The sequence below is a fragment of the Protopterus annectens genome, chromosome 7.part0 (genome assembly GCF_019279795.1).
Source record: "Protopterus annectens isolate FY-2018-M chromosome 7.part0, PAN1.0, whole genome shotgun sequence".
NCBI lineage: Eukaryota > Metazoa > Chordata > Ceratodontiformes > Protopteridae > Protopterus > Protopterus annectens.
This window is the reverse complement of record NC_056739.1, coordinates 94,993,126-95,018,367: the sequence shown is the minus strand read 5'-3', so window position 1 is coordinate 95,018,367 and position 25,242 is coordinate 94,993,126. Positions and strand designations below refer to the sequence as shown.

General features: G+C 37.8%; 1 protein-coding gene across 1 annotated transcript in view; it reads right to left on the bottom strand.

The window, feature by feature from the left end:
• The window catches only part of TNNI1 (troponin I1, slow skeletal type), a 153,761-nt gene that overhangs the window by 116,672 nt on the left and 11,847 nt on the right, over positions 1-25,242 (bottom strand). The window contains exon 2 of the mRNA XM_044076138.1: positions 11,659-11,700. Coding sequence (XP_043932073.1) covers positions 11,659-11,700 — 42 coding nt within the window. The remainder of the gene's footprint in view (positions 1-11,658; positions 11,701-25,242) is intronic.

Here is a 25,242-nt window from a genome sequence, read left to right as displayed (position 1 = left end):
GGGAGGGGTTTATTTGATAATTCTTCCAAAAGTCTCCCTATTGATAATGTTAAAAATACTCTTTGTGAAGGTAAAGATAAGGATTTTAATAAAGCTTTGTTTTAAAATTTCATCCCAATATTAGAGATGTGAAGAACATTACTTGAAGGAATAGGTGTTTCTTTAAAATTCAGAATGAGATTTTAAAAATGATGAGTGAGTACCCTTGTTTCATGTGTAAAAGCAGACAAAATATGAAAAACAAATTTGAGTCAAACAGGAATAGGATATAGACTGTTTTTGATGATTTATCTGGAGGTACCAAGAAGTGTGGGCATTGTTATAACCGTCATATTTTTAAAGGGAATCACTCCTATGATTGTAATACCATACGTGTAGTTTATATACCTCTGTCTTCCTTTTGACTCATTTTATATAAATAAAATGGAAATAGCTCTTTCTAAACATATTTATGAGCATTACTATGACATTAAAAAATGTTCGGAAAACAGTGCCTTCTTTAAAAGTATTCAGAAATACTTGGGTAATACTTTATTTTTATTTACCATATTAAAAATGTTCCATCAAATCTCATGGTGGACCTTTTGAAAATAACATAGAACATAAAGAACTTTGATGGCAATTGTGACATCCGGCTGATATCTCACCAGACAGCCAATAATTAATTTGACGTCCTACACTTAAAACCCAGGTCAATAATTAAGGAACCTCAATCCTCACACCACTGACTCCAGTGTGGGAGTGTCATGGAAAACACCAAAGCACAGAGCACACAGCACACAGCAGTAGAATTCCACAATTTCCCTTTAGAGCACAACAGGAATATGCTCTATTTTCCTGGGACTGGACTATATACCTCTGTCCACCACAAATGTAATCCCACATCATACACTTTAGAGACAAATGTTCTACTTTAAGACCTCTAACTCACTAACACTCAAAATAGCTTTAAATCTTACACACTCAAACACTTATAGCCTGAGACAAATTTCCAGCTGTGTCCGCTTCCCCATACAAACAGTAAACACTGCCACCAGAGTCAGACAGGTTTACATGCCCTTCAAAAGGTGATCAGTTATTAAAAAATAAATATAAAAATAAATTATAGCTATGACCAGAAGCAGCCAGACATTTGAGTTGACCTGGGGAGTATCAGACAGGTATAAACACTCTCTAATCTCTAAAGAACACACTGATTGTCCAGCCACTATGTAAAGTAATGAAAAACATTTAATAATAAGTAAAATAATTACAAGAATGTAAATCAATAACTGTCAATAAACACCAGAATTCAATCACTAGAAATATAAAATTAAACTGTAGATAGAAGTCCATCATCATAGAAAAACTCTATCTAAATAACTAAACTTTCCTAATCTAACAAGAGAATACTGTCCCTAATCTAATCTAAAACATATCAGCAAGGCAAAGTCAGGCTAACAGGTTTTGATGAATCCTTTTTATGGGTATCCTTTGACTGCTACTCCTCACTAACTGCTGCTCTTAATTAACTGCTCAGCTTAACAGTCTCAACTGTCTTATTTTTGAAAATAATAGTCAGCTGTTTGAAGCAGTTATTTTTCTTGTTAATCAGCTGTTCAGATAATCACCTATCAACCAGTAACATTCTAATGTCGTCACCACTGTTCAGCTGATTCTCCACAATTTGTACTTTAGAATCTTCCTCACACACATGTGCAATTAGAAGTATATTAAAACACTGACAGATTATTTAAACATTTTGTATAAACAGGAAGACACTCAACATTTTTAAAAACTTATTTACATTTTCACAATTAGACATACTAGCATATAATGCAAGTTAATCTGAGAATATACACAAATCTCCTGCCAGACATGCTAACACAGTTGACAATGTTTTTATTTTCTTCACAGCAATTAAGATTGAATGCTGTAGTCCTACCCAGTTTGAATGACAACATTGCTATTGGCAGTATATTAAAACTTAGGGCTGCCAAGCTTGGAGTTTAACCAGAAAGGTTTCTTAACAATAGAATCTGAAATTAAAATATAAAATATATCTTGGAATCCATTTTGTATTGTATGTACAACATGAAAGTTTTTATGAGCGGTACAGTCATTTGATGTGTTTGGTTTACAATTATTGAATTGGGTTTGAACAAAATTGTTACTGTCTTTTTAAATGTTAATTATAATACTGTAAGTGTTAATTAGTATCATGCTCAACTTGGCATTATTACAGACTGAAGGGTTTTTATTCATTCTTGTTTAGTGTTCTGAAGAAGTTTGGATATCTTATCCTGGATAAAAGTACTTAACTAAGAAATGTATTTTCTACACATCTTGGGAAATGAATCTTGCAGACTTGTGTTTGTACTGGCTTTGGGTCTTGGTGACATCAATTTGGTTACTTTAAATGACAGAACCCACAATGTGTGGTTGGTAGAAGCAGTGTCAGAGAATATGAAGGGGATCAGTGGTTTCCCGAACGGCTTATTGCTGGAACTACTTTTGTGTGATATTTACTTGTCTGACATACAGACTAAAAAAAAACAGGACCTATAGTTAACAAAGTTTTTAGATGATTGCAAACTGGTGATATATCAAGGGGATCTGGTTTGTGTCAGTATCGGATGAGACACTGAATAGTTCAGCTAGCCTCATAAGGATGGCCTACACCTCTCATTTCAGAGCTTTTGCATACTGGATAAAGCTTTTGCTGCCTCATTAGTGCCTTTTTAGGCAAAGTCCAGTTGATGGACATTCTGTTGTACTGTATTAAGTTGTTTCTCCTTAGTGCCAGAAGTTTAAGCAATAAATTGCGTGACCTTGAGAAACGTCTGCATTTGGAAAGCATCCATGTCTGTGTAGTTACTGAAAATTGGTTTAAATGTGAGGTGATTAGTCCCTCTATATCAAGGTTTTTCAATTTTCATGCTTTCAGGCCCAATGGCAACTGTGGGGAAGTGGGGAAGTCTCCATATTTATTAGTGAATTATTAAAACACTACTGAATTGCACCGTGACTGGCTTGGAGTTTGTGGTCCACTATAAGTCTCCATATTTATTAGTGAACATATTACCTACAGGTAGATCCCTAGGAGCCCACAAACTAATAGCTTGTTGCAAAACACCTTCCCTGTTCCGTGATGAACATGTACGACTTGTCAGTGTTCTAAATGATCTCCCTGTTTAAAAAAAAATCTCCCTTATTTTGGGTGACTTACTACACTGGACACCTATACTTCGAATTTAGGATTATGTCCAAAAATTCCTAGATTTAAGAAAAAAAATCCCTTAATACATAAAAACTCCCTTGAGCAGCTGGTAAATAAACCTATTAGGAAGAACAATATTCTTGACCTGATTATTATAAATATGGCTGCCTGTTCCATTATTCCTTTGGTATATCCTTCCCCAGTAAAGTCTAACCATAAGCTTGTGACCTTCATCTTCCCAAAGGTCAAACTCCTTAAAGTCCCTGCAGCAAACCCTGCTGAATTTAAGGAATGCAAACATGCCATCCTGAACCTTTTATGTGAAAAATACCAAAATTAATTTATGGTTGCATCTCCGCAGACCTTAATACAGCAGAAAGATTCACTGAGGAATTCTACATCCCTCCAGAAAAATACATAAGAGCATTCCATGCCAAAACCAAGTATCATGGGAAATTCAAAAACAAACCACTCTGGTGATCTACCGCCACAGATAAATTGTGAAACAAAAATACACTTCTTAAAATATTTAGTAAATCCAAACCTTATATACTCAAGGATAAAATATAAAGCATTGCAAAAAAAAAAAAAATGAAGAACTATCAGATCCAGTAAAAGTGTCTATAAACATAGGTTGGTCTCTGAAGCCAAAAATAATTATAAATCCTTGTTTAACTATGTTAGAAAACTAAAAAAAACATTGGCCTGTTGCTCAGAACTTATTCAAATGAGGCCTCCTCCCAGCTGACATTGCCAATATGTTTGTGAACAAATTTAGTGCCAACTCCAACCCTGAGACATCTATTCAAAGCCCCAAAATTTCTGAATCCCCTACTCTCCCAATTATCTATAAAGATAATTTACAAAAATACTTCCTGCATACGCCCTAATAATGTGCCTGCTTGCTTAATTAATATGATTAAACATGCCATTGCAGACACACTCCTCTAACTGTTTTACTTGTTTAGCTTATGGTTTTATCCATGATGAGTGGTGAACAGCAGTAGTGATGACATGCAATAAGGGTGGCCTTACAACCAACCAGGGTAATTGCAGACCTATTAGTCTTATAAGCCTCATATAAAAATCAATGAAACGTAGTGTAACTGACCTCATAAACTGTGATATCAAGAATCTTGATATACTTGACCCACAACAGTTTGGCTGTGTGAATGATAGATCCTGTCTATTCAATCTAGTATGCTTTTAGCAAATTTATTTAAAAGGGTTACTAAGGCTATAGATGCTAGCCATGCAGTACATGCTGCATATCATGACCTGACTAAGGGCTTTGACACAGTTGCCTGTGCTGACATCATACAAAAGCTAAATGTTTTAAAGCTCAACCCATATATAGTAAGAGGGATAGCAAACTGCCTGAAAGACGGAATTTGCACAGTGCAAGTTGCAGGTGCTTCATCGTGAAATTGACTAGTGGTATCCCTCAGTGCTTTGTTCTAGGATCTGTCCTGTTTGGCATTTACTGCTCAGATCTCTAAGAAGGGAGCCAGGATCCTTGGCTAAAACACGTGTTGATGATTGCAAAGTGGAGGTTGTTGTTACGTTACCCTGTGACACCCCAACCTTCCATAATAAACCTATTAAACTCTTGGTGTACTAAAAATGGGGTCAGGCTAAGTGATAAAAAAATGTAGTATCATCACTTTTGTTAGATAACCCTTCCTGTCATCATTCTGTCAAAACAACATGTTTGCAAAACAAAAATGTAGTTAGGGACCTAGGTATCTGGGTTGAATCCTCCCTCTCTTTTGACCATCATGTAACAATGGTTGTCAGAAAATCCTTTTATTTAGTCCAGTTAATTGCCAAAGGAATAATCATCAAGGTCTAAAGAGGTAATCAGTCCCTTATCCTAGCATTAATTGGGCCAGTTATTGAGCACAATACCCCTTTGGGATGTAGCTCAATAATCATATCTAACAATTAAAAAGATCCCAAAGGTTCCTAAACAAAAAGATCACAAGCCTAAAGATTCTGAGCTGCCAAGAGGGTCTGGAAGCTCAATCCCTTTATTTTGTGTCTTATAGACTTTTCTTGCATACCACACCATCAGAGACCCACTTGTCCTGGACATCATGTTTCTCTGCAAGCCCTGTATGTTCACGAATACTAGAACCAGGGACCTAACTCTTCATCAACAGAGAAATAAAACACAAAGTGCTTCCAAACCTTTGGAATAAACTTCCCCTGCATTTTAAACAATACAGCTCACTACCTCCTTTTAAATATCCAAACATTTACTCCAGTATTGACAAGTATAGCCTTCCTGGAGAAGAAGAGTGCATACTGAGGGAGGGTAAGACTGATCATGAGATTTAGTGGCTTTGGAATTTCTAAGAGTGTATGGACTTACACTTATAAATGCCTGATGTATTTAATGTGGGCCTAAATTAAATGCTGTGTTGTCACATTTGGCAGAAAATCATCCATCCAGTATTTAGCACTGAAAATACCCACTTCAAAATACAATTTAGTTAGAGACCTGCGAACCTGGGTTGATAATTCCTTCTCCTCTGTCCATTATGTAGCAACAATTGTCTGGAAATCCTTCTACTTGGCACAGCTGATTACCAAGAGAATATCATCAAGATCAAAAGAGTTTCTTGTCCCCTTATATTCAGCACTGATTAGACCAATTATGGAATGCAGTGCCTCTTTGAGATGTACCTCACCAGACAATTGGAAAGACCACAGTGATTCCTAACAAACATGAGCATTGGCTTAAATTCTCAAATCTACCATAAAATACTAGAACCACTGTCCTCTTTTCTTTGTTTTTTATGCTCGTCAGAGGAGACCTATGCCTTGCCTTTCGATCCACCAGGAATCCAGTAACCCAGGATCTTTTGTACCTTCATAAATCAAACAGTCCCCAGAAATACCTAAACAATGGCTCTAAACCTGCTTCAGGTGGAGAAACATATTCATTACTCAGCAGCTTCTCACCTTTAAATAATCTTGATAAAGCTGCATGATTCACTATCTTTCATCAAATGGGTTCTTGATAATTGGATGGGTAGCCGATCTAAGGGCTGACCGTGAACCTGGTATAAATGATATCTACTTTTAAAGTCGGTGTTAAGAAAGTGTTGACTAAAGAGATGATTCTGATTGGTTGCCCCTTTCTTAAAACCCCCCAATAATTAACATGGAATTATGGATCTGAAGAAGGCTCAGCCCATTTAATTGCTTACACTGTTTTAATAAAGTTTTTCTGCTGTATGGGGTTTGCTATCGTTTTATTTGGATTGTTATAGTGATATTTATAGAAGCTACCCTAATCAGTCAGACTTGGGATTTGTGGTTGGATCTGGATAATTATATGGCAGTGTTCAAATTGTATGGCAGTGTTCAAGCCAGTCATGGGCCCCCTGGAACTATGGACCTTGGGTGGCGACCCAAATTACCCTAATTAAAATCCACAATTGCAGCAACCTCTAGATTTTCACCACATCTTTTGATTACCAGCTGCCTCTCACTGCTTTGTTACAGCCTAGTCTTACTTCTTGAAGTGTTTTCCTTTCTTACAGTCTTAGCTATTTCTTGAACATCACATCTTTTCTTTCTTTCTATTATGTCCCTCTCGTCTTTCCTTCCCATGCTTGCAGTTTGTAATATTCTCATAAAGGTTTGGCTGTTACATCACTGCTGTCTTATCTAATCTTTTTCAAAAATGTGTCCTGTACGCTGAATGAGTTGCAGTTACTTGCTCATTTCTACTAAATGAAGCAAAATCTACTTCCTCATTTAACTATGTAGTCATGCTTTGTTTTCCTAAAGCTTACCTTCTCATCTACAATGAGTCTATTCCTGTACAAATTGTCATTCTGCATAATGTGCTGTGGAATTGTCATCCTCTTACTGTGCCATGCATACCTATATAATACTACATTCTCACGGACTGTGCATCTTGAAGCCTGTATTTACACTGAGTATTCTTACTATGTATTGTATATTATCTTTTTTGTTTGTGCTTGCTAAAACTTAGGAATTATATGTTGTATCTTTCATAGTTCCATAAGTTCATAGTTATATACTAGACTAACCCAGTAAAACGTACTGGAACAGGATACTGGATGGAAATAATTTTAATAAAAACACACACATTAAAATTATTTCCATCCAGTATCCTGTTCCAGTACGCTTTACTGAAATGGCTTTGTTTCGTGCTGGGGCTGATTTTCTTGTGGTTACATATAGTAGACTAATGACCATCAGGGCCTTTATAAACCTAGCCATGCAATCTAACCCAAATGTGTCCCTATGTGTAATGGACATTTATTAGAAGGGGGTATGTTAGTTCGGAAGTTTCTAGACGTTATATTGGGGGGTATGTTAATTTGGGCATTACTGTCTGCCTCTTTCTATCAGAGACATGGGGGCCAGACCCGGGGAGCATTTCCGATTTCCCATCCATTGGTCAAGGCCTCCAGAAGGGCCTAAATGAGACTGATGCATGGTGTCAAAGCCATGGTCTCAAGCTAAATGCAAAAAAATGCGTAGTAATCCCCTTTGGAAAAAACAGAGTACCCACAAACTACAACATAGGAGGTAATCCCCTGAAATCTGAAGAAGAAATAAGGGATCTAGGGACCCAAGTAGATAGCCAGCTTTCCTTTGATAACCATGCTGCCAAAGTGGTTAGAGAATCCTTCTATGTGACCCATTTGATCATGAAAGGGTTCGCATCAAGATCTAAGGATGTAATGGTGCCCCTCTACTCTTCCCTCATCAGACCCATTATTGAGTACAATGCACCAATTGGAATGTACTGGCTAGACATCTCCAGCAGCTGGAGAGACCACAGAAGTACCTAACCAAGAGAATTACTGGCCTCAAACAGTTGCCCTATGCAGCACGATTGAAAAAGCTAAGACTGTTCTCTGTTGCATACTGCTTTCTCAGAGGCGATCTCTGTCTAATGTATAGAGCCATGTCCAACCCAGAATTGTTGAACATGCTCCATCTTAGCAAAACCAAATCTACTCGAGCTACACGCTCTAGGGATATAAACCTCAACACAACAATGAATAGAACATGCTGGAGGGATAGATTCCCTTCGCAGAGACTTCCCTTACTATGGAACAGGGTCCCGATCTACATAAGACAGAGCCCCTCACTATCACTCTTCAAGAGGAACCTTGATGAGTGGATGGGTAACAGAAAGTTCACACCAGGGATCACACCAACAGCACTACTAGATAGGGGCCAAGGGTACTAGCTGCTAGTACAAGGGTCTAGGGAACTACTAAAGGGGTAGTGAATACCGTACAATGTGGCTGGGCTAATATATGCCTTCGGGCAGATAGCTCAGTACCAACCTATGAACCTATAAGGTTATGTTTAAATAGAGTTAGGGATGGACTTTGTTTTACATCAATGGGGTGCCTATTCCAGAGCATGGGGATCCTCTGAGACACATAACTGTCTAACCAGCATATCTTATTTATGTCACAAGCAAAATTTAAATCCTTGTATCTAGTGGTTGTGATGCTGTTCTTTTTATGGATGTGCAAAAGATCCATTGGAGCTGGATCTGAGGGTGCCTTATATGCCAGGCATAGGTCACCTCTCAGTAACCTGTAAGACAGAGTATACATATAGGGCTTTAAGGCAATCTGTATAGGACCATGTGTTTATACCCTGGATTCTCCTGATAAGAAACTTTTATGGGGATTCCAGCTGTTTCATATGTTTGGTCAGGTACATTCTGAAGGGGGCATTATAGTCAGTGAATGGTCTGATAAGGGCGAATAAAGTGGCACTATGACTTCCTTGGACCTAGATGTCCTTACATTTAAATTGAGTGACATAGAATAGTTTTCTTACTGTCGTGGTCACATGTTGATCAAAGGCCAAATTACAGACTAGATATGTTCTCAGATCCCTGACTAGTGGGTCAACTCTTACGGGTGTCTTCGAAAATAGCAACAGTACCAAAAATAAAACACAGCACCACGGATCCATAAAGGCTGTCTTCTTGCTTCAAAAACTCCACCAATAATTCCAGGAACCATCGAAAAACAAGAGTAGCAAAATATGAACTTTATTCCATAACAAAAATAAAACAGGATTGAGCGCTTTCGTCTCCGTACCGGAGACCTCTTCAGAATAAAAAAAAAGCAGTCAATGGCATTCTTTTATATCATAGCCAATAACAATGATTAATGTGCTTTGCATAATTGATTGATAATTAATTAATTAACTATCCACCATTCCTTTAAAGTGCTATAACAACCTGTATTGAATGTTGGTATAAATCTCTTCATACATAGGTATATTCCTAGAATAAAATGTACAATACATAAATATAAACATATATAAAAATATGGATATATATAATACAATACATGAACTAGAACTAATCTAAAAAAAAAAATATATATATATATATATATATATATATATATATATATATATATATGTATATATATATATATATATATATATATACATGAACATATATTCTGATGAAAAATGTATATAATAGGATGTAAAAAATGTGTATAAATATATAAAGTCTAAATATAAAAAAATATATATAAATATATACATGTTACATGAATACATACATTCAATACAGGTTGTTATAGCACTTTAAAGGAATGGTGGATAGTTAATTAATTAATTATCAATCAATTATGCAAAGCACATTAATCATTGTTATTGGCTATGATATAAAAGAATGCCATTGACTGCTTTTTTTTATTCTGAAGAGGTCTCCGGTACGGAGACGAAAGCGCTCAATCCTGTTTTATTTTTGTTATGGAATAAAGTTCATATTTTTCTACTCTTGTTTTTCGATGGTTCCTGGAATTATTGGTGGAGTTTTTGAAGCAAGAAGACAGCCTTTATAGATCCGTGGTGCTGTGTTTTATTTTCTTACGGGTGTCTTATCAATGGAGTAATTAGCTTGGGTGGCAGTTTCCCCAAAAAGCACTAGAATACATTTCTTGGCATTGAATTTTAGTCTGTGAGTTTGGTATCAGTCATTTGTCAGTGTTAGACCCTCTTGTAAGATATTTGTGTCATGGGGGTATCTATGATACTCCCTGTATTTGGTCATCTGTGAACTTGGTCAGCCAAAGAACTTTGACATTGGCCTTTACCCTGAGAAGTACATGCCAAATAGGATTGGTCCCAGCATGGACCTCTGAGGTAACCCACTGGTGGCTGGTCTCTTAGTGGAGGTGGTATCACCAGTCTTGACTTCCTGGGTCTAGTTTGTGAGCCAGCTGGCAATCCAGTGACTTATGTAGGGGTTTATGCCTAGTCCAGTCAGTTTGTCAACTATACCTGAGTGGAGTATTGCATGAATACCTTAACTAGGTCTAGGTAGGTAGTATTCACCATTTTCCTGTCATCAGTTGCTGTTCTTCTCAAAGAAGTCCACCAGGTTTAATAGGTATGGTATTCCCTTCACAAAGCCAAATTGGGTTGAGTCCAGTATCTGACGGTTGCCTTTGTCTTTGCTGATCATTTTCATGATAATTCATTGCATGGCTTTACATATTAAACTAGTCAGACTAATGGGTCTCTAGTTTCTGGGATTGGTTGATGGTCCACCTTTGTGAAGTGGGATAACTTTTGCAGTCCTCCATTCTCGTTGTACAAAGCCTATTTTGAGCCTATAATGGAGACGTGACTCACGTGGTCCTGATACATCTTGTTTCCACTATTTAGAAGGCATCCTTGGATACTGTTGGGACCCACTGAGGTCATGGTTTTGGGGATGGTTATGCTACTAAATGTTTCATGGAGGGATGCAGAGGGGAGTGTTGGGTGAAGTTTGAGCTGAATTTGTTATGCCACTGTGTTCACAAAGTGGCAGGATTGACCACTAGTTTGGCACACTGATGTGTGCTGCCTTTGAGGTTTCAGATATAGCTGTAGAAGACTTTACAGCTGAATTTAGCCTGTGAGGCTGTCTTGACCTCATATTTGGCCTTGTTGGACATTAGTCCTCTTAGTTTCCTGTTTAATTTAATTTAATAATTTAATTGTGTCATTATGGCAGTTGCTGTTCCTGATTTTATTCATGACTTTTTTTCTTTTTATTATATACCCTTTTAAGGTTATAATTCCACCAGTGTGGTTTGTTTTTAAGAGTCTGTTTTGAGCTTACTTCAGTAAGTACAGCAGCCTCTGTCCAGCCATTCACATGTTTGTAGACCATCTCATTAGTTGCTCCCAGTATATCATATGCATTGATACCTTTTTCTTCTGGGATCTTGCAATTGTGCTAGTTTCATCAAAAAAAAAAAAAAAATCTGCAAACTAAACAGTGACCACATGTAGCACAGGATAAAGTAAAAACTACTTGCTTTGTCATTCATACCTGGAGCTTTGTAGATGGGATTTGCAAATGAAACTCTAGAAAGAGTGTGAACATTTGGGAGATGAGCACAAAATGTAAATTCATGCTTACATTTCCTTACCTTTAGAAGGAGCTTGCGTGATGCTGAGATCTTTGACTTTCTCTATAAAAAGAAAAAGAGAGCACATTATATCCTTTTCCCCTGAGAATCTGAAGAACATTGAACTTCTGTACCTACATGCAGTATCCCATTAATGCGCAAACAGTGGTTCTTAACCTTCTTGCTCACTGCAGTTCCAAGGAAGTTGGCTCACCTTATACTTGCTGCTGTTATATTTATTAATGACATTCCCTGGTCAACAAATGATTTCTGACACAAGTTAGTTAAAAAGTTCCTTTTGTGTGCGCTGCAACAAATGCAGATAGCTTATGAAGTTTATCCTTTTAATTACAAATGAGAGGCTAAGAAACTGAACACTAATACCAAATGCAGTAGCTACTACTTACCTTGTTTTTTAGGTCATCTGCTATCTGCAGTTTCTTTCTGCTTTGTATTTTGTGTATGAATATACAAACTGAGTTGGTAGGACAGCCATTCATCATTGCTACACTTCCTGGCACTACAGTGCACCCCTGAATAAGTGTTGCTGTCCCTGTTTCCATTTGCTACTTCTTTCTAGCCACACTCTGTTACTCACAGCAGTGCAAGTTCGAGGTTTTGGGAAAAAAAAAAAACAATGGGCAGAAATTTGGCAGTTAAGGTTAATTGCAACAGTTGCAAAATACTATACCTGGGGAATAGCAACCTGGTGTGTAGTATCAGGTATGTGTATGTGTGTGTGTGTGTGTGTGTGTGTGTGTGTGTGTGTGTGTGTGTGTGTGTGTCTGTGTGTCTGTGTGTGTCTGTGTGCATGTGTGCGTGTGTGCGTGTGTGTGTGTGTGTGTGTGTGTGTGTGTGTGTGTGTGTGTGTCCGGGAGGGGGGGTGACTGATGGCAACAGTGCAGGAAAAGGATCTGGGAGTATTAATCACACTTGGGTTGGATCACCAGAAACAGAGTTGAGGGCAATGCCAGCAGCAAAGAAAATGTTGGGGTGTGTCCTTAGGGGGATAGACTGTAGAAGAAAAGAGGAAGTGCTTCCACCTTACAGGGCCATGGTCACACCATGCCTTGTGTACTACATTCAGGTCTATAGCCTACCAAAGGAAAAGGACATACAGGTGCTGGAAAGAATTTGGAGGAAAATGACCATAAAGATCCATGTGATGGGGGAGGCGGAATATGACCAGAGGCTACGGGAGTTAGAGATCTTCTCACTTGAGACTGTAAGTGATGGGGGGCATAATACTGGTGTACAAGATCACAGCAGGCAGATGTGAAGAGATCATCTTGAACATGAATGAGGGATGAGATATGGGGCAGAGATAGCATATTGTAAAAACAAACGCTGCCTGGATTATGAAAGTATATTTCCATAGAGAGAGTTGTAGATCTATGTCATGGACTACGAGAATGGGTAGTGGAGAGGAAAACCCCTGAGACATTCAAGAGTATATGATACAAATGGAAACAGGCTAAGGGGAAGGATCAGTGAAGTGGAGAAAGAATGCTGAGGCATTTAAAAGGGCAGATTAGATAAGCATATTGTCTTCTTTTAATGTCAAACAAATGTAATTTATTTATTTATTATTTACTGACTGGGTTAGTGTCACTAGGCTTGTAGTTGCTTTTCAGGGTAGACCTGCAATGGTATTTATGCTACTAGGGAGAATTTGGCCAGGACACAAGGGAACTTCCCTTACTTTTTTTTACTATAAATGTCATGGGATCTTTTACATTCTTTTGAACTATCACAGAGTAAACCAGATGGGCCTAGGTTTATCTCATCTATAGGACAGTTGTAATATAATAATGGCACATGTACTAATGGTGTCAGATATGCTTTCTTACAATGATTAATTCTAAGCCACAGCTACCACCTGTCCATCCTGTTCAACCTGGCTGAATTTCTGTCCGGAGTTAACGTTAATGTGCCACACCCCTCCCTGTCCATTCCGACACCAATCCTTACTGTTACTTTCAAACAGCCCTAGCTGAACATCTCCCTCCTTCTCTCTGCATCATTCTTTCTATTACTCTTCTGGCTGTAGGTTCTGAATTTTCCTTTTATCTGCAATGAAGAAACTTTTTTCTTCTTCTGTGTATTGTGTAGAACTTTGTGTACATGTTAAGTGTCAGCTATTATAAAACTGGTGGGTTATGAAAAAAATGCCTAAGTAGTGAAGTATTTAGACAATAAAGGTGTTGGCCACAGAGACCATTAGGTGTTTAAAACCTCAGGTTATTAAAGTTTCACATTTACTGGTTTCTAAGGTTTCCACTTTCAGGGAGGGAAGCAGGGGTGGAACAGAAGAGCTATAATATTGCATACAAACTGTGATTGCTCAGTGAACTGATTCTTTTGTTCTTCCTTGTCAGTTTGTTTTTTTAATTTCTTTTCCTTGCAGCAACTTATTTATAGTGGACTCTAACATGCCACCTGGTGTTCACATTGATATAATCTGACGGTGAAAAGCACATTTAGAGCTTTTGTATTTACAGAAGCAAATGTATTTGCTATCACCAGCTCAGGAACTAATGAAGGGACATGGATATCAACCATTTTCATACTCAGTTCTCTATGGTCTGTAGTATCCCCATTTTGCTTCTCAAACTAAGGAGTTTAATTTTCCATTTCAGAATCAGCCAGTGCATGATTTTTTTCCTGAATGCATCTTATAATAGCAGATATACGATAGTTAATTATCCCATTTCATTGCCTTATTACCATGTGGAGGAATGCAGGAAGCAAGAGTGTACATTGCCCTCACAGATAAAACTACAGATTGTGTATATTTCATGCAAAAGTAACCAACATATTTCTTGAGAGAAACATTGTTGCTTCAGGTGCAGTATTTTGAATATAATATATCTTTCCTCTAAATTTGGTCTAGAAGCATTACAATTATCATTATTAAAACAAACCCTGTTCTATCCACTGCTTCTCTTTTACACCACCAGCCTTAGTTCTAGTCTTCTCAGAAAAGTTCAAAAAGTTGCATATCTCTCAACTGTCCAAATGTTTGCACAATGTCCAGATTTTTGCCTCATATTTTTGGTCTGTTTCTCATAAAATAATTTTTTTGGAAAATCACTGGCAAATCATTGATGACTGAAGTCAGAAAATAATGGCAGACACTTGAGTTTCAGACTTCATATCCTTCAGAAAATTCATGCTAAAGCAAAACCTGTTATTTTATCAACTTTCTAAGGCTGTAACAGCAATATTTAATATTTGTTTCTGTTTTTGGGCCTTTGTCCCCATTATTTATGGATTTGTCCAGATTTTCTGCTCCAAGAGTTTGATAGGTATGAAAAGTATGTGTGTAAGAAACTGCATGAACTGGTCTTGTTAAAGGCCGAGAGCAGTAAATGGAGATGGTTTTTCTCGGGCACTGTCTGACTTTACTTAGATAAGGAGTTGTCTGAATTAGTCAGGGACTGTTCTTACCAGCTGAATGTACTTAGTTTTATTTTTGAAGGCCAAATACGGTGTCCTTAATGTTCTGTAGAATCAGAAGACTTTTGGGACTACAGGAAGCTATAGCTACATACATAGTGTATCAAGCAATGTGTGAGGGCGGGTGGCCTTCTAAAGTGGATTACTATTGAATTTTCCTCTTCTGGGTTTCCCATTTCAGCAAATTTGTGATCTCTGGCTGTCATACTAAGGAGCACATATGCTGTCACTGCCACATGTTGTGACAGACCCTGGAAACTACAGAATCATATGTCTCACTAGTCTCATATGCAAAGCCATGGAAATAATTATCATGTAAGTGATGAGTAATGACACAGGAAAACTCCAGACACTGGGCCCAACCCACTTTAGTGTTGTCAAGGGCAGTTCATGCCTACTCAACCTGGTGGACTTCTTTGAGAAGATCACCAAAGCAATGGACGAGGGCAAAATAGATCACACTGCCTACCTTGGGCTGGCCAAGGCATTTGACACAATAACCTACTTGGACATTGTTGACGTACTCAAGAGGTTAGGTGTAAACCCTTACGTGACCCAGTGGATATTCAGCTGGCTCACAGACAGGACCCAGAAAGTTAGAATTGGGGAGTCCACCTCTACAGAAATGCTAGTCACCAGTGGAACCCCTCAGTGATCAGTCCTGGGACCTCCCCTTTTTTGTATATATTTCTGTGAAGCAAAGGGCAATGTCAAGGGCTGCTCACTGACCAAATTTGCAGAAATCGCAAATTAGGAGCAGTAATTTATTTATTTATTTATTTTATCTATCTGGATATATGTCCATTTTCAGTAGAGGCCCGGGAGAAAAGCTCCAATGAGTATTACATGTTTCAGAAGGTGTTACAAAGAGTACTAACAAGTATAAAACTAACACAAAACAACACTAAATAATTTTTTTTTTTTTTTTTTTTTTTAAAAACATAAAAGAAGCAAACACCTAAAACAGGTGTTTCACAAAAAATTACAACATACAACAAAACAAAATACAAAAAAATTAAATTAAATTTTGAAAAAGAATGCTGAAGTGTAATGAGAAAAGGTAAAGGAAAGAAAAAAAAAAGAAAAAAAAAAAAAAAAAAAAAAAGAGAAAAAAGTAAAAAAAGGGAAAGAGAGTAGGTCTCATTATAGAGTCCACCAATAGGCAGTCACTTGTAGAGTTTGTAGAGTTATTAGTACATAGACTTTTGGTAAGAAGTGTGGGATGAGTGGAGGGTCTGGGTGGGAGGGAACTGGGATATCTATATTGATTATATATTGGAGAACATATTTTCCACCAAAGTGTGGGGAAAAAAGGGGAAAAAAAAGAAAAAAAAAAAAAAGAATACAAGTCTAGTCACCTGCAGAGTTTTTTAGATATAGTGTTTTGATTAATAGTTTTTTTTGAAGAGTAGCTGTTTCTTCTGATTGTAGTAAGGTGTGATGTGACAAGAGAGTATAGGAGTTTTGGAGGGTTGGTGCAGGTTTTTGTGAGCTATCATAAGTTGTTGAGTTTGAGTGAATTAGGAAGTTCTAACCAGCTTAGTTGTTTTAGGTTCAGGCAGTGATGTGTTAGGGTCTGGTGTACAAAACAAATCTAGCAATATTATTGTAAGATGTTACTTGTTTGATTTTCTTTTTTTTTTTTGTGTATATAGTATAAGATAGAAGTATAGGGAAGTATAGATAAGAGTAGTTCTGGAGGTAGTTCTTGCAAAAGAAATAAGAAAGGGTTTGATTCTGTGTTTTTTGTTCACTGATTTTATAGTAGTGTTGATATGATTATCGGAGAAATTATAGTATTGTCATTTGATGTAATAGTGAAGTGTAATTCATTTGTGTCAATCCTCCATTGACACAAATGCTCTCCAAGAAGGACTGACACAGACAGATAACTGGTGTCTGAGTCATGGACCAAAACTAAATGCCAAGAAATGCATAATAGCATCTTTTTGGGAAGTCAGCCCCACCTGATAACTATCATGACAACACACCCCTGAGAGTCAGTCAGCCCAGTAATCAGGGACTTAGGAACACACATAGGTTGCAATCTAGCCTTTGACCATCATGCACCACTGGCAGTGAGGAAAACATTCTGTGTTGTGCAACTTGTGAACAAAGGAATGGCATCTAGGACCAAGGAAATCATTATTCTACTGTATTTGGTGTTCATTGACCTATCATTGAGTACAGTGCCCTCTTTGGCATGTGCCTAACCAAGCACATCCAACAGTTGGACTGTCCACAGAGTTCCTCACTAAAATAATACAAGGCATAAATAACATGTCCTGTGCAGACTGCCTCCAAGCCCTATCCCTGTATTCTGTCTCCTGCAGGCTTTTGAGGGGAGATCTATGCCTGGCATATAAGGCTTTGTTGGTCCCCAGTCTAATAGACCTACTGCATATCTGCAAAACAAACAGCACTAGAATTACCCATTCTCAAGACTTAAACCTTGCCTGTGATATAAATAGGACCTATGGAAAGACATGCATGTATCCCAGAGACTACCCCTTTCATTGGAACAGGATCCCCATTCTTGTGGAACACAGTTCTTCCCTAACCCAGTTCAAATGTAACTTGGACAATTGAATGAGGAACAAAAAATGCATCCCTGATTTTGGACCTGTGTCTCTAATAGACACTGGCAGCCTGCAAATGTGTTATCTCCCAAGCCCCTGCTTACACTTACCAAGGGTACCAGAACTTGTCAGAGATTTTAGACGTGTAACTAGGCTTAAAAAGGTTCCAGTGGTCACTACTTAGTACACACCTATGAACCTGTGAATATTACATACAGGGCATGTCTAGCCCCTATGTTTTCCATTTTGGTCCCCATTCAGTGAAGAAGTTTACCTATAAAAAACAAGAGCACAGCAATGTTCATACTTGTGTAACTTATCAGAACTTGCATCCACCATAGAAGATATGAATACCATCCAGTGTGGGGGCATAGCTCTTATATTTATGGGTCCATGCATTCTTACTAACATTATGGCCAAGTAAATGATGGAGAAACTCAAACACATCGCCCAGTACTGCTGGGAATCTAACAGTGTCATTAATCAAGTAGATTTTCTCCACGTATCTGATATGAAAATTTATGATCACCCATCCAGCTGTCCAAACTAGTTTTAAAGGTTGCCAGGGAAGTACTGTGCTTGGCATGTAAGGGCAGCCTATTTTAAAAACAGTGGATATACTGAGTTAGGTACCTGTTATACCATCTTGTATTGTTGATAATACAGTATAAGTTTTAGTCCATAGAGCATGTTTGCTTTTCCACTAGTCCTGTTTAAATGAAGAAGTTCAAAGACTGCTAGTCATAGCACAAAAAGCATAATTAGCGTCCACCTTTCAGGATCTTGGATGACATTAAGTATCTAAGGGTACTGAGATCTTTCTGGAAAAGAAGCATTTGGGTCTCTGTATATGGTTTAGATACTCAATGAGGTACATGCCAAAGGGGCACTATACTCAATTATGCGCCTAATAAGGGAGGAATAAAGTGAAAGTGTAGCTTCTTTAGCCTCTGAGGGCATAAAACAATGTATGAGAATAAATATATCAATGTGTACGAACATACCTTACACCGCCTTACTCTCCATTCTTTTGTCACTTCCTAACTTCAATCAGTTTCTCCCCCGACTCTCTTAAATGTGCCATAACCCTGTTTATTTTTCACTCACTTCATTTTGTAGTTCCTGTATTATAGCAACTTACCTTTAACTTTTACAACCTTGCTACAAGTTCTCTAATAATTACACTTTTGTCATATAAATCATATCTATTTTTAACCAATAATGTCACTTTATGTCTAATTTAGTATAATTATTTAAACTGTAGATGTTTTTGTATTACTTTTGAAGCTTGTAAAATTATTGTTCTCAAAATGTATTTGTAATACTTTGGAGCTTTTCTCCCCCTGGCTTCCACTGAAAATGGGCATTTACCCAGTCGGGCTTTCTTGATAATCAAATGTCAAGAAAGAAAGAGAGAGAGAGAAAGAAAGAAGTTGAGCAGAGTAGTAGAATTTTTCTAAGCAAAATAAAAGTGTGGTGGTCAAATGAGAAGATGTTATCAACTCAATCTCGCTGATGGTTGTGTTCAATTTAAATGGAATGTTTTCTGTTTGGTATGGGATTGTGATGCAAGATTTACCAAAGGATAATAAGCTGTATTTTTGACATTGAAGGTACATCTATGATTAACATGACATGCATTTGTTTGACACAGCTCCTGTTGGAAAATTTGAACATCAGAATGGGATTTTATAATTGGTCTCAATTTGCAAGCATCAAAAACACTTGTTTAGTCTTAGCTTCTTGATATCACTGTTGATGTACGTCATAGTAGCCCTGTGGATACCACACCTGATGTTTTTTTCTGTCTAGATTAAGTAATCCTAACCTGAATGGTGTGGGTTATGTCAGATAACTAATTATATATTCAGCAAACTATATATGGGTTAATGCTGAGTTGGTAGAGTTTGCCAATAATTCCAGTATAAGGGGTAGTGCTGAACGTCTTGGCAAGGTCCATATCGGCCACATAGACAATATGGCCCTTATGTATGGCCTTCATAACCCTTTTAAAGAACTTAACCAGGCTGAGCAGACATGATCTAACTTTTACAACCTTAAACTAATGTGTATCAGAATACAGCTCAAAAAGCACTTCTTCATCCAAGCCAAATGCTCCTGCTTTGGCATAGGACATATCACCTAACATATCTCCTTTCCAAGTCTTTTCTGTGCTCTCAAGATTCACTGAAGATTGACCCACTTTAGAAACTAATGTATATATTGTACACTTTGCTTGATTGTACATTGCACTGTGCTTGTTCAATAGAATGGATATACACATTTTCTTCTTTATGTAACTAGTCTGAGCCACTATGTTATTACTTACATTTCCGTATTTTTTTTGTTTGTGAAGTAGTTTGTTTCACCTGGCTGCCTGATTGATCAGTACACTACTTCAGTAAACAAATATAAATAAATAAGTATACGGGGAGAGTGTCAACCATATCAGTGTTTATTAATTTAGCTATATTATGTTCCATATCCTTGCAAATAATACTGAAACTAATAAGTGTCTAATTGCCATGGTCAATAGAAGGACCACCTTTATGTTAGGGCACCACATATGTTTACCAAATCACTTTACGGATGTGATTAGCAAAGAGACAATGGCCGAGGGGCTGATAGAGTAGTTTTGTTGGGTAGGAATTAACACTTCATCCCCAGACACCCAGGAATAGTGTCAGGCCCCATGACACTGGTATTTTTAATTTTGGGATGTGCTGAATTGGCTTAATCTAAAATGATTTTGGGAATGGAGATGGGGGGTGGAGGTGGAGGGGAGGTAGCCTGGATGAAGTTATAAGAGGCTTTTTCTGCAAGAACAAAAGTGCTTTTTCTTGACTTCAGAGGAAGAAGTATCATGAGAAACAGATTTAATACAAAAATGCTGATTACTCCTAAGTTTCCAAATGTAGGTAAAGAAGGTATCATAGGTTCATATGTAAGTACTTGGCTAGCTGTCTTTGCAGGCCATTTTAAGAATAGGTAATTTCCATTTCAAAGGTAAAAATCAAACCCTGTACCTTGTTTCGGTGAGGTAAGCACCTTAACCATTATGCCAAATCCCAAAACTTATTGAATTAGTGGCAACCCTAAGTTCATAGTCAACCTTGCATTTTCTAATGGCAAGTTTGAGAGATTTATCAGTTTAAAATTTTTATACTGTTTAAGTGGACATCATTTATTAAGTGGAAAAAGCTTTTTCTTTTACTTATAGAGTTTGTTGATGTAGGAGCTTTAAACTTGCCATTAATCTTTCATCGAATTGGTACAGATGCCATAATACATCTCTTCAAGAGGGAGTAAAATTGAGAAGAGAAAGCCCAGGTACAAGGTTTTCTGGGGAAGCTGTACCATTAAGATTGGTAAAAAGTAAGTATAGGTTGATAGGTTTACAAGTGATTACGAGTCTATTGACCCAAGAGAACATTTTAAGCCTAGCCAAATTTACCAAACTATTGTTGATGTGCCAGTAACCCAAGGAATTTCACAGTTATGATATAGGCCTGTACACACCAAGTGTTCAAAGGCTGTCCCATTCCATTAGGGATAAAGGTCCCAAATCAACGGTAAATTTGCAATTCCCCATCCAGTGGTCCAAGTTATATTTGAACAAGATTACTTTGCACTAATTCAGAAACTGGTTTTGGAGTAATCCCAGAATGTACAGGAGTTGTTAAGGGGTGAAAAATCAGTTTTTTTGGAAGAATGAGCAGGATGGCTATATCTGAGTAAAGAGGGGATAGTAAGTGATCTGGTACAATTGAAAGAAACATTTATGAGGACACTCTGTATTGGCATTTGAAGTCCAGAAATCTATGGGCATATTTGTTGTTGGTAGTATACATTTACCAGTTTGTGTGTGGATAGGTGAAGTCATACATAAAAAGATACTTGGTTTAATGGTTAACTTTTCTAACTGGCTAATGCTGTCTTTATGGGGTTATTGATGAGGTTATATAATTGGCTGTAAGGTGATAATTAAGTTTACTGAATACAGCACTACTTCCACCAGTTAAAGACTGGCATAGTACAAAATGTAAAAAGAGACAATGATGGTATTAGTAAATATGGTTACTACCCTGTAATTGGGCTATAGGTTCCTAGGTTCCTAGGTAGGTACTAGGCTATCGGCCCAAGGGCCTATGCAAGCCTAGCCAACAAGGTTCCCTGGCTTACACCACCCAAGAAAGTTATTTTCCTGTGCCACTGACGAGCAGAGACACAGAAGTGATCCCCGGGGTGTATTTCCTATTTCCCATCCACTCATCAAGATTTTTCTTGAAGAGTGCTAATGAAGAACTTTGCTTGACATAGATGGGTAGCCTGTTCCAGAGTATGGGAAGTCTCTGGGATAGGAATATATCCCTCCAGCATGTCCTGTTTATTGTGGTGACAAGATTTAGGTCCCTAGAGCGTGTAGCTCGGAGGGATTGGGATTTCTTTAGGTGTAGCATGTCCAACAGCTCTGGGTTTGACATAGCTTTATATGTTAGGCAGAGATCACCTTTGAGTAGGCGATATGCTACGGAGTAATGCTGGAGTTTTTTGAGGCGGTCAGTGTAGGGCATTTGTTTGAGTCCAGTAATCCTCTTTGAGAGGTACTTCTGTGGCCTTTCCAGCTGCTGCTGATGTCTTGTGAGGTACATTCCAAAAGGGGCATTGTACTCTATAATGGGTCTAATGAGTGATGAGTAGAGGGTAACAATGACCTCTTTTTTCCTGGACAAGAACCCTTTTATGATGAGGTGTGCCACGTAGAAGGACTTCCTGACTACTGTGGCGATGTGACTATCAAGAAGGAGAGACTACTGTCCACCTGGGTCCCAAGGTCTCTTATCACGCATTCAGTGTTAAGTAGATTGCTGCCTATGTGGTAGTTCATGGGTACAGAGTTTTTACCAAAGGGGATGACACTGCACTTTTTGCCATTGAGCTTGAGGCCATGGCTCTGACACCAGGCATCTGTCTCAGAGAGGCCCTTCTGTAGGATGTTCACATCATTTGGGGACTTGACTATGGCTCCTAGTTTGCAGTCATCTGCGAACTTCATTAGCCAGAGGCCTTCTGTGTTAGCTTGTACTTCAGAAAAGTAGATACCAAACAGGAGCGGTCCCAGGACGGAACCCTGTGGTACTCCACTTGTCACTGGTTTGAGGTCAGATTTGGAGTCTGCAACTTTTCTCCTAAGTGTTCCTCTAAACATTAATGACATGAAATAGGGCATATGCTTTAGAGCCCCCAACAAGTTTAATAAAGTCAAAAAAGTCCAATATTTTCAGGTTTTCTTGTTCTATCATGTTTCACAAATATAATTAATGCTTTATAATCCCACATTTATTTGTCAATTTCTGAGTTGCTGGTTTTATTCCTGTTTATCTCCATCTCCAAAATCTAGTCTCCGTTTCCTTTCCAATGTACTCTCAGTTCTTCTAGTCAACTCTTGTACTTTTTTCTGTCTCTCAAGGATTTTCTGTTCAAACACTGGCAAATGTTCCACTGGCACAGTCTCTCTGTGGTCTTTATTATAAGAAGAACAAGAAGCAGAGTTTTCTTCTGTTTCACAGCTCACGTTTTGTTGGACAAAAATTGTATTTTCTCCTTAGCATGGCCTGCATCAAAACAAAATGATTTTGTCCCACCAGAAAAGAATATTCTGAATATAGCAGGATACAACAATTTGAATCTCATGCCTGCTTCTTGACATTCCCTGATTAGTGGAATTTATTTACTCCTCTTCTGCTAGTTGTACAGTGAGTACTTATTTTCCACAAACACTCTACTGTCTCCCACTTTTAGTACTTTTTTTCCTTCTGACACAGTTTTGTCAGACTCAACTCCTTCTGCTATGTGAAAGACTGATATATGTTGTTCTGTGGAAAACAAGGATTGGTATGACTATACTAGAATCAGGGTTTCAGTAATTAAACAAATGCTTCAGGGGTAAAGAAGACCTCGTGGTCAGTGATATATATATATTTTAGATTTCTGGCATTAAATACTGCCATGTTAGTGTTATCAGTATAAGATTTTTTTTATACGTGGATTTTAGTTGGGTGATCTCTACTTAAGAAGACACTAGGGAGTAATAACAATTTTAGACAGTATGCAAAAATTGAGTGGTGAGAAATGTAGGCCATCCTGGCAAAGCAGTAGGAGGGCTTATGAACATTTCTTCCCATACAGACAAACACTGAATCTGTCTAGAAATTGTACCAGTTTACTAACCAGTTATTGAAACCATTTACTTTATTTTTGAATTTATCTTGATGAAGATAGAATGATGATAAATACATGGATATTGTCTTCTTTGAAGACATGAGAGAACTCAGCAATGTCTGATCTTGTCTTCTTTGAAGACATGAGAGAACTCAGCAATGTCTGTCTGTATTTGTCTCCCCCCACATTGGCAACTACAGGGCCAGAATTGTGTCTAGTGCAGGGACCTAAGGGCCCAAGTAACATCCCTAATCCTGATCCTGAGAAGTAGCTGTCAGCATATCTTTTGCCAGCGTATTGAGTGCTGTGTCTAAGTGTCTTACAGTGGAGTCAGTAATGACTAACACATTTTGGGGTGTGCCCCAGGAAGCTTAAGGGTACAGGTTTGCCACACAGATGACTCTCAGTAGGAGGAGGTGTGGATGTGGTTGTGGTATCAATATTTTGGATATGTGGCAGTGTAAGATGTGTAGGTAAGAATTTTTTTTCACAAGACTATTAACTATCACCTCTGCCAACAACACCATAACAAAACAAGTAAACTACACAAAATTATCGGGTGCCACCACTGATGACTAGTTGAAATTTGACCACCTTGTATCACATGTGGTTAAAAAAAACATCATAAATTGGGTACATTATACACAGTAAAAATCAACCTTACTGCCATAGCCAGAAGTTGTACACCCTCTGCTTTCTTACTGATATTTCTCCTGTATGCTGCTCCAATCTTCAAGTGTCACAGCTGTCCAAACTTGAGCAATTGTTAAGTAGCCAAATTTCCAGTAAACTATAAGAGAACACTATAATAGAACACAGTACTGCCCAGCCCTTTATAGAACTAAACAGGCTAGAACTACCACATTACCTAGTTCTCTCTCATCTAACTTAAGTACACAGATTTCTCTACAAACCAGAAGTGCCCAGCCCTTAATAACTTTAATAGAGTACTGTTCCCCCAATAGAATTTTATGCCCTAGAGAAAAATCAGTAATCACTATAACCAAATCATTTAATACTGCAGTGACTTTCTATATTCAAATAGTGTAGGTAAACTATGGAACTACATCCCACTACCATTGAAATCCATTCAGAATGCAAATGTATTTAAAACACAACTAAAGCTGAACCTATCAAATCATTGGATCTGATCCTGTACATCTCTAACTTAAATGCCACTGTTATCATCATCTTCCCATATTGCCAAACCATTTTTCTTTACTTAGAATCCTATACCCCACATCCTGTCTTTCCTAATACCTGAATAATTTTACTAGCATCTTCCAGCCATATATATAGATGTGTGACACTGCTCACCCTCACCTCTATACTTGTAATATAAACA